The sequence below is a fragment of the Pan troglodytes genome, chromosome 2 (genome assembly GCF_028858775.2).
Source record: "Pan troglodytes isolate AG18354 chromosome 2, NHGRI_mPanTro3-v2.0_pri, whole genome shotgun sequence".
Classification (NCBI taxonomy): domain Eukaryota; kingdom Metazoa; phylum Chordata; class Mammalia; order Primates; family Hominidae; genus Pan; species Pan troglodytes.
Window position 1 is genome coordinate 42,112,283 of NC_086015.1, and position 10,218 is coordinate 42,122,500.

Below are 10,218 nucleotides of genomic sequence, written 5' to 3' on the forward strand. Positions count from 1 at the left end.
ACTGGCCCAGGTAGCTGTTGGAGCCCAGTTGTGGTGCTGTTCCTGCCCGTGGCTGACTGGGGAGCTCTGAGTGTCGTGGGCCATAAGGCCACATCCATGTGCACCAGAAGCATCTGCCCTCTGCTCCCCATCCCTCGGGGCCTTCAAGGGCAGTTTCTTTAGTCCAGATAACCTCCCAACAAGTGGTAAAGTCCATCCAGGGTTGGGGAGGAGAGGAGAAGGGACCCGTGGTTTATCCCCAGAAGTGAGCACCCAGCCCTGTCGGTTTTGCTGTGGGCCCCAGTCTGCCAGTCTCCAGCATTGCATGCAGTAGTGCTGAGCACTCTCTGGATACTGGTCCATTCTGGGAGCCCAGTAAGTGACAACAGGCTCACTCATGTGTCTGCCAGCTCCTCGGGCACCAAGCAGATTTCTGCATGGTGACAGTCTCCCCCAAACATGGCCTGCTGGGCCCAAGCGAGGAGTGCCAGCTCAAGTTGGAGTTGACTGCTCATACCCAGGTGAGTAAGGCAATGTAGGGCCTGAGTGACCGGGAAGGCACCCTGCCAACCATATGCACCTGTGCCACCAGGGAGGCCCTAGCTTAGGCCACATTGCTGGTTCTTGTGGGTGGGGAAGAGATTTCTTGCATTTGGGTCTGGGGTCCCCATTCCTGCTGGGTCTGCTCCCTAGGGACACATGGTCAGAGAGCCTGGAGTAGGCCTGGATGTGCCCTGAGACCCACTGGCCATGCCTGGCCTTTGGCATGAGTTTTTGCCCTCCCCAGGCCATTCTCTGTGGCCGCAGGTGGGCCCAGCTTTCTGATTTGCCCAGAGATCCAGAGCAGAGCTGTTGCTCACAGCAGGCACTGTGCCAGGTACTACTCAGGGAGGCTAACTGGTACCTAGGTTTCCCGCTGGAGGCCACCAGGGTGGAATATGCTCAGTCATAGGGCCGTTCCTAGCTGTCCCTTTGTGGTTCTTGTGGAAAAAGAAACTTCCTCCTTGCAGAGACTTGCAGACTCAGGTCTCAGCTCCCCCTGGCAAATATGGGGATGGCCGGCCTGAGCTCTGGGACGACAGACAGGCAGGCCCAGGTGTGGAACAGATCTTGCTCAGGGAGGGTTTGATTTCTAGGGTAGCAGCTTCATCAGAGGAAGTGCGCAGCTTCTCCAGAGGCCCTCTCTGAGGGGTCTCCCTTCACGTGGGCATGCCCAGATATTTGGGGGCAGACTAAGACAGCCATAAGCCCTGAGGAAAGGGCCAGGCTTCCTGGGGCCGAGGGCGGGTCGACTGGCTGGGCTCACTGGAGGGACTGGAGTTGAGCCTGGCCAGAGGTCAAGGCCTTCGTGTTGAACCCTCCACAGCAATCCCCTGTGCTGCGGAAGACCATCTGGGCTCATCTTCAGAGGCCCCAGGCCTGGTCTGACCCCTGGATGGGCTTTCTTATAGGAAGAGCTGACCCATCTGGCCCTCCCTTGTCATGTGTCAGGCATGAAGAAGCCACTGGTTCTAGGCATTTCTGGGAAGCCGCAGGCACTGCAAGTGGCCATCACCATCTCTGAGGAGAGTTCTGATTGCAGGTGAGCCCAGGGTTGGTGGTCTGGGGGTGGCAGTGGACTGAGGAATGAGGCAGCCGCGCCCAGGACCAGCACGGCACTGTGGTATCAGTCTGCGCCCATCTGATTCCTGCAGCCAGGAAAATGCCACAGTGTTATTGCGGCCACTCACCACTCCTGTGGGGACAGCTCCCTTTACCCCGTCCCTGCCCTCTGTGTGGTCTCCCCACACACACTTGGAGGCGTGGTGCCCCGGCAGGCAGGAGATGGCAGGGGACAGGGCTGTAGTACCCTGGGCTTGCCCACATGAGGCCCAGCAACTGGGAGCCATGCCAGCATGCCGCTGGCCAGGGACGGTTTGTGCAGAGTTTGAGGCCTCTCTCAGCATCGTGGGTGGGCAGGAAAGGTGGGGCTGTGGTTGGCAGCTCAATGAAACAGGAGTCTGAGGATGAAGCCTGGTGTCTGGGCAGCTTCTGCATGCCCACCCAAGATGGCTCTCTGGGCAGGGCCAAGGGTGGTGTGTTACATAGTACCAATGGGCACAGGACAGTGTTTTCAGCACAGAGCAGTGGCCAGGCCACCCAAAGGAGCTCCGCCTGGACTTTGGCTCAGCGGTGCCACTGAGGACCCGTGTGACTCGCCAGCTCATTCTCACCAATCGCTCCCCAATACGGACCCCTTTCTCCCTCAAGTTTGAGTACTTCGGGAGCCCCCAAAACAGCCTGAGCAAAAAGACCAGCCTGTAAGTCTTGCTTCTTTCACTTCCCAGGGCAGATGAAGCTGGATGGGGTGTACCCTGTTGAGCCTCTGTGTGGCTTAGGTGGCCAGTGGCTGGTCGGTGTGAGAGATGGGAGTGTGTGTTTTTACAGGTAGACATGGGGACGGGCAGAGAGGAAATGGCTCCTGCTGTCCACCTCCCGGGCCCTGAGTGGGCGTGTGGGAGAGGCTGGGATTGCGGCCCCTTCTCCTCAGCCTGGCCTGCTGGAGTGGAGGCTTCTGATGGACCAGGCAAATGGGCGTGTAGTGAGGGAGAGGTTACTGTAGACAGAAGGAACTGTGCAGGCCAAAGGGTGGGAGGAATAGTTCAGGAGCAGGGAGTCTTCAGGGACCACTGATAGCGTGCCTGGGCTGACATGTGGAGAGTGAGATGGGGTGCCCCATAGATCAGACAGTGATCAGCAAAGCTACTATGTGTAAGGACAGAGGCAAGACCTAGAGTGCTGCTTACACATACACAGACACACACACACAGAGACACACGTACATATACACACACATGCATACACACATACATATACACATGCATACACACATACATGCATATACACATATACATACACATGCATAGACACAAATATACACACATACACATGTATACACATATACACACATGCACACACATATATACATATACATACATATGCACATACATACATGCTCATATACACACACACCCACATACACACATACACATAGGTGTGCCAGAACCAGCTAGCACTGGTTCAGGAGAACTGATTGTTAAATATTCAGGAATTTTGCAAATCTCTAACTTGAAATCAAACATTATAATTTAGGACTTTTTTTTCTGGAATCTCCACTGTGTGGACACCTCACCACCTAATCTAGTGAAGCAAGAGGGCCCAACTTAGAAACCACGGCTATGGGTGGAAGGCGACCCATGAACAGTTTATAAGGCATTAACTTTCTATTGTGGAAAGCTAGTGTGTACCCAATGCTGGACAGATGTCAGCAGGAAAAACTGGAAATGGGCCTGTTGCAGAATTCTGGGCTAGAGATGGGGAGTCTGGGCTGGGTTTGTGTCCAGGAGTAACCATGGCACAGAGCCTGTGGGCAGGGAGTCCTGCTTCAGAGCCCGCCTGGGTTTCTGGGGAGGTAATCCCTGCAGCCGGTGGGTGGCCCACAGCTGGGGATGTTTGAATGGTAGGGGTACAGTGGGAGCAAAGACCAGAGAAGGAGGTAAGGAAAGAACTGACCAGCTCTCCCCTGGGAAGAGCAGGCAGGGCCACCTTCCTCTGCTGGGCACCTGGTAGAATGCTGGTTGCTCTAGAACCTGGCTTGGGTCTTGGGACAGGCTTGTCTGACTTGATACTATTTCTGTGTCTCCACTTGTAAAGTCCCGACATGCCTCCTGTCCTGCTAAAGACAGTGCGGATGCAAGAGCACCTGGCCAAGCGAGAGCAGCTGGGTAAGCGCCACCAGGGTGGGGCTTCGGGGCCCAGGCCACGGCCAGAGCCACGGCCTTCTGTGGATGTGGGCTGGCAGCTGCCGGGGAGCGGGACCAGGACCAGAGACTGCTCTCAGATGGCCAAGGCGCTCCACCTGACAATGCCTCTTCCTGTTGAGGCCACTTCCCTTCTAGGGCACAGGCTCATGCACAGGGCCTGGACTCCATTTGGGATGGGAGTGGCTCATGAGGGAGGGCTCCCATGGGGACCCAGCCTCCCAGGGAGTAGAGAGGCTGACCACGCAGGACCCTGAGTAGCTTGCCTCTGGATTCCAGGCTCCCAGGAGGAGGGCACATGTAGCCTGACCAAGGAGAGGCTGGAGGGTGGCTTATCGGGGACAGTGCTTTGCTCACACCCGAGGGTTTGGACCTCACTCCCAACCCCAGGCCCGTGAATCCCCCACAGTTGCGGTTCTTTCCCAGATTTTATGGAGAGCATGCTATCCCACGGGAAAGGAGCTGCTTTCTTCCCTCACTTTTCCCAGGGCATGCTGGGGCCCTACCAGCAGCTGTGCATTGACATCACAGGCTGTGCCAACATGTGGGGCGAGTACTGGGACAACCTCATCTGCACGGTAAGGGCACACAAGAGGCCAGTGGCCTGGGGGGTGGAGAGTCTGCCCAGCCCTCGCCTTCAGCCTCTCTCCCCTCCAACACCTGGCCCTCAGACTCTCAAACCTCACCAGGTTGAAACGCGATGCCCACCGAGCTTGGGATGGGCATTCGTGTCTGAGGCAGCCTCTGGGGTTCTGGCTGAGGCATTTCAGGCAGGAGGGGTCCTCATAAGCAGTAGAACTTTCCACACCTTTTCCCAGGAGATGCAGGGCTGGGGCCATATCGAGGAGGGAAGAGGAGACAGTAGGCTGCTGCTTGGGCCAGGACCCAAGACCTGGAGTAGGGAGTGTGGAGTGGAGGGACAGTAGCAGCCTCCCAGAGCCACGTCCTTGCCCCGCCCTCGGTGGGGCTCACCCAGGGGTCCATTTAATTGCTCCAGCACTCAGCATAAATGGAGTATCTACTGTGTGTGGGTTCCTGTGTGGGCCGCTGTAGTGTGGAGGATACAGGGATGAATAAGGTAACCAGCAAGGCACCCCGAGTTTAGTCTGGAGGGATGAAACCTGCATACGTTATCCTACCGTTAAGTTGTTAAATAGAAGATTTTCATGAACTATTTAGTAAACTGAACAGATTAATTGTAGTAGATATTTGCTTTAAATTGTGTGTGTTCTGTATGACAAAGAATTGATCATGTTAATATAAAAAGGGATCTTAAGTAACAGGAAGCTGGGGAAAAGTATCCCAAGTGGGCAAGGTTTGAATAAACAACTCCAAGAAAGACAAATACAGACGGCCAATAAACATATTAAAATCTGTCACCACCACTGATAATTAAAGAAATGCAAAATAAAAGAGCCACAAAATACTGGTTTTGACACATTAGCAAGGTTTAAAAGTTGTTGGTGAAGATACAGGGGAAAGGGTGCTTTGAGCCCCCTTCTCCACGTCTGTCAGTAGAGGAGTGGATACAGACATTGGGCCACATCCCTAAGGGAATTCTGCACAGCCTGTTATATGATGCTGTAAACTCTTTATTAGTAAAAATTAATCCTATATTGTTCGCTGGGTGCAGTGGTTCATGCCTGTAATCCCAGCACTTTGGGAGGCTGAGGTGGGTGGATGTCTTGAGCTCAGGAGTTTGAGAGCAGCCTGGGCAACATGGCAAAACCCCTTCTCTACAAAAAATACAAAAATTAGCTGGGCGTGATGGCATATGTCTCTGGTCCCAGCTATTCAGGAGGCTGAGGTGGGAGGATCACTTGTGCCCAGGAGTTAGAGGTTGCAGTCAGCCAAGATCATGCCACTGCACTCCCGCCCGAGCGATGGAGCAAGACTCTGTCTCAACAATAATAATAATAATAATAATCCTATATTGTTAAAAGAAAAAATTATTAAAGGCATGTGCAGCATGCTCCCCATTTATATCTGGGTCTTCACGAAAGAAGTGTAGACACTTGTACACTGAAATGCTAACAGTAAGTCATGCCGCAGAGGTAGGATCGGAGGTGATTATCACACTCTTATATTTTCTAAAAATAAGATTACTTTTGATTAGCAGAGAAAAGTAATAAAGTTCTTTTCATTTAAAAGACAGAAATTTGATCAAAGGGACTACCAGAGGCCGAAGAGCCTCAGGCTTGCCAGGTGCAGTGGCTCACACTTGTAGATCCAACACTTTAGGAGGCTGAGGCAGGAAGATTGCTTGAGGCCAGTAGTTTGAGACCAGCCTAAGCAACATAGTAAGACCCCGTGTCTACTAAAAAAAAAAAAAAAAAAAAAAGTCCTCAGACTGGGAGCTTTGTGCAGGCTGCCTGGCTGGGAGGGAGAGTGGAGATGGCGGGAACTGGGAGAGAAGACAGAGTGGTACACAGTGAGGCTGGGACCAAACTGTGGGGCCCCTGGACAAGTGGGCTGGCTGGACAAGTGGAGGCCCTGCCCAGAGGGGATGTAGTGGCAACCGGTGACAGGAGTGACAAAGGGCTGGGGTGTGTTTGCAGGTGGGAGACCTGCTGCCGGAAGTCATCCCAGTGCACATGGCAGCAGTGGGCTGCCCCATCAGCTCCCTGAGGACCACCTCCTACACTACTGACCAGGCCCAGAAGGAACCAGCCATCAGGTGCTCCATGCTCAGCCTGAGCCTCTGCTCCCTGGTAGCCCCTGAAACCCTCCAGCCTCCGGGCTGGGCTGCCCACGTTGGCTTGTTATTCTCCAGCTGGCCTAGGGCCACTGGTGCCACCTACAAGAAGGTTCCAGGCCAGGATTTCCCTGGGGGAAGGTGGCCTCAGGGGACGTGGCCACCACCTGGACATCTCTGAGGGATTTTGTGGGGCAGAAGTGGCGAGTAGTCAGTGTGGTCCGAGGTCAGCACCAGCCCTGGGGCCCCTGGCACAGTTGAACTGGAATCAGCATAGTCTGCTCAGGGCAGGTGGGTGGGTTGCCAGGGCACAGGGCAGCCCCAGAGCCCAGCTCACCTTATGCCGCCTGGGGAAGGTGCCAGCCCCGAGTCTCATTAATTCTTGAGTGAGGCCAGACCACTGTGGTATTTCCCCCTGCCTGAGCCCCCAGTCCCAGCCCTCCTCCCTACCTGCAAGGTGTACGCTGGCTGTGGCTGTACTGAGTCCAGTCTGTCCCCCTCCAGGTTCGGCACCCAGGTCTCCGGAGGAGACACAGTTACCCGAACCCTTCGCCTGAATAACTCCAGCCCCTGTGGTAAGACATGCATGAGAGAAGTCAGTGTTCTTGCCACAGGCTGTGCCTTGTGGTGGGCCAGGCTGGGAGGGAAGGTGGGAGGGAAGCCGATGGCCCATGAATGGGACCCAGGTGTCCGGGGGCCTGTGGTTACGGAAGTGTGGATGGGCCCACGGATGCCCTGCTCTCATCAGGGTTGCTGTGTGGAGGAACAGACAATAAGAGGGGATCCCTTTCTCATTCCTCCAGCCGGCAGGACCTGACCTGCCTGAGAGCTGCTGGGGATACAGCGGGGACAGGACAGCAGGGTTTCTGCTGAGGGGCTTCCCTCCTGATGGGTGGGACAGATGTGACTGTGGGCTGCAGTGTGTGGAGTGTGTGGCATACAACTGAAGGGAAGGCGGGAGTGCTGGGGGAACGTGTTGAGGGGCCAGGCTCACCTGTGGAGGGGAGGCAGGGTGTAGGCTGAGTCTGAGAGGAAGGGTAAGCCGATGTGGGCCAGGGGAGCATGTGGGGGCAAAGAGTGCTCTGGGCCTGAGGAAAGGTTAGGAGAGGAAGCTGGTGACACTGAAGAGGGGGCCCTGGCCATGCTGGCCCGAGGAGAGCTGTGAGCAGGACTGAAGGCAGGAGGGGAGGGGAAGATGGGTTCAATGCAGGCAGATGTCTAGGTTTGGGACAGGACTTTGGGGACTTCTCAGTTTGGGGGCTTCTGGGAGATGAGGTGGGGCTACCGGCTGGGTGTGGGAAGGCAGATGGAGGTGTCAGAGGAGGGCAGGGACAGCTTGACATTGTCATGGTGCAGGCTGGAGAGAGAGCGATGGGGAGCCCCAGCTTAGGTTGGGGACAGATTGATGGGGGTGGCAATCTGTTCAGCTGGGCGACTTCCCCCAGTGGTACTCAGAGGGACGGCACAGTTCAGTTCTTTCAGGGTTAGGTGTTGCCAGGTGGGTGCAAAGGGAGATATGAGGATGCTGGCAAGACAGAGGTGGACATGGCAGCCCCCAAAGACTAGTCTGCCTGGGGAAGGATGTGAAAGCTGACATAGGCTGATGGATAGATGGGGAAAAGGAAGGGCATGTGGGGGTTAGAGAGCCCAGCCTGCCCACAAACAGGCCGGAAGGAGAAGCAGCTGTGGGAGAGAGCAGAGCACCTGCGTTCAGGCATCTGGACATGGAGACCTGGTCTTGTGACCATGAGGACTTCAGGTGATAGAGCCAAACGGCATAAGCCTGTAAAGCCTTTTTAAAATTTTAAATGAGAATTGCCTGGAAGTGGCATTAGAGAGGCAGAGAGGTACCCCCTCCACCTGGGTATGGGAGAACGGGTCATCTCTGTCTGGGGGTATGAGGAGGAGGGGGCCCGGGGGGGTTGTCTGCTCCTCCCTTATTCCTCACCCTGCCCCCCACATCTGCCCCAGACATCCGCCTGGATTGGGAGACCTATGTTCCAGAAGACAAGGAAGACCGGCTGGTGGAGCTGCTGGTGTTTTACGGACCACCTTTCCCGCTGCGGGACCAAGCCGGGAATGAGCTTGTGTGCCCTGATACCCCTGAGGGTGGCTGCCTCCTCTGGTCCCCAAGCCCCTCCAGTTCATCGGAATTCAGCCATGAAACTGACTCATCAGTGAGCAGGGGTGGAGGGGCGGGGCAGGCTGGCCACTGAGGTGTGGCCAGTAGGCTAGTTGAACCTCAGTGACTGCGTGAACCTCAGTGATTCCTTGGTGACAGGTTGAGGGCAGCTCCAGTGCCAGCAATAGGGTGGCACAGAAGCTCATCTCAGTCATCCTGCAGGCACATGAGGGGGTGCCCTCCGGCCACCTGTACTGTATCAGCCCCAAGCAGGTGGTGAGTTGGGGTATGGGCTGGGAGCTGTCTGCATTGGCCGGCCAGTGGGCATGGGACAGTGCTAAGGCTGCTGTGTCTATGCCAGGTGGTCCCTGCTGGGGGCAGCAGCACCATCTACATCTCCTTCACCCCTATGGTGCTCAGCCCTGAGATCCTGCACAAGGTGGAGTGTACTGGCTACGCCCTGGGTTTCATGAGCTTGGACAGCAAGGTGAGCTCTTCCAGCCTGGGGTGGGGGCCGCAGCCACTGCTCCCTCCTGGGTAGCATGCTGCCTACTCAGCCCAGGGATCTGCTATGATCAGACTTGGGCTCAGTAGGTGGAAAGGGAGATTCCAGGGAAGAGGCATCGCCTGCAGGACTTTGCGGTGGGACCCCTGAAACTGGACCTGCATAGCTACGTGAGGCCTGCACAGTGAGTCAGCTGGGGTGCCCCATCTCCTTTCATCCCCATGGGGTGCACCCTCAGCAGGCACTGGTGGAGCCAGGCAGGGTTCTCAGAGCAAAAGGACAGGCATGGGTGGAGAAGTCAGCAGAGGAGGCCAGGGAAAGGCTGGCCCGAGGCTGGATGAGCAGAGTGGGGGCAGCCAGGAGGCCCCAGGCGCCCGGCTTGCCCCAACAATGCCTATTGCTGGGCAGGCTAAGTGTGGAGCTGGACTACGGCGGCAGTATGGAATTCCAGTGCCAGGCCAGTGACCTCATTCCCGAGCAGCCCTGCTCTGGGGTGAGTGTGCTGCCACCCTCTGGCCCTGCCAGCTTACCTGGACCTCAGATGTCTCTGTGTGCCCTTCTGGGACTCAGGCCTTATAGTCTGAGTCCAAATCCCCTCCCCCAGCCCTACCCTAGAGCCATGGGGTTGAAGAGAGAGACAAGATGCATTCCCTGCCTCCTACCTCTGTGGCTGCCCAGGTGCTGAGTGAGCTGGTGACCACCCACCACCTGAAGCTGACCAACACTACAGAGATCCCACACTACTTCCGGCTTATGGTCTCCAGGCCCTTCTCTGTTTCTCAAGATGGGGTGAGCCGGGACCACAGAGCTCCTGGCCCTGGCCAGAAGCAGGAGTGTGAGGAGGAGACAGCCTCGGCGGACAAGCAGCTGGTGCTCCGAGCACAGGAGAACATGCTGGTCAGTGGGGGAGTCTGCAGCCCTTGCAGCGATGGCACACCCTCGCATGTGTACAGACAGCACCCCTGCACGCCACCCTCATGTGCTTGTACCCAGACGCAAACTGCATGCCTGACCCTGCCATACCCTGCATGAACACTCGGGGGTGCACTCCCACCAGAAACACCACATTCAGCACCTCTGCACAAGTGGCTGACATGGGCATGGCCACACCAGACGT

At 56.2% G+C, this 10,218-nt stretch overlaps 1 protein-coding gene across 25 annotated transcripts in view; it reads left to right on the forward strand.

The window, feature by feature from the left end:
- The window catches only part of DLEC1 (DLEC1 cilia and flagella associated protein), an 82,497-nt gene that overhangs the window by 67,806 nt on the left and 4,473 nt on the right, over nt 1–10,218 (forward strand). For 10 of the 25 annotated variants that reach the window (XM_054681672.2, XM_054681675.2, XM_054681679.2 and 7 more), the window contains 13 exons: nt 390–500; nt 1,431–1,561; nt 2,097–2,279; nt 3,673–3,743; nt 4,206–4,357; nt 6,338–6,456; nt 6,979–7,049; nt 8,446–8,651; nt 8,756–8,872; nt 8,958–9,083; nt 9,191–9,285; nt 9,510–9,594; nt 9,780–9,998. In XM_054681672.2, coding sequence (XP_054537647.1) covers nt 390–500; nt 1,431–1,561; nt 2,097–2,279; nt 3,673–3,743; nt 4,206–4,357; nt 6,338–6,456; nt 6,979–7,049; nt 8,446–8,651; nt 8,756–8,872; nt 8,958–9,083; nt 9,191–9,285; nt 9,510–9,594; nt 9,780–9,998 — 1,686 coding nt within the window. Of the gene's footprint in view, nt 1–389; nt 501–1,430; nt 1,562–2,087; nt 2,280–3,672; nt 3,744–4,205; nt 4,358–6,337; nt 6,457–6,978; nt 7,050–8,445; nt 8,652–8,755; nt 8,873–8,957; nt 9,084–9,187; nt 9,286–9,509; nt 9,595–9,779 lie in introns of all 25 variants that reach the window. The other 15 variants (XM_054681671.2, XM_054681674.2, XM_054681673.2 and 12 more) reach the window with 4 other exon arrangements.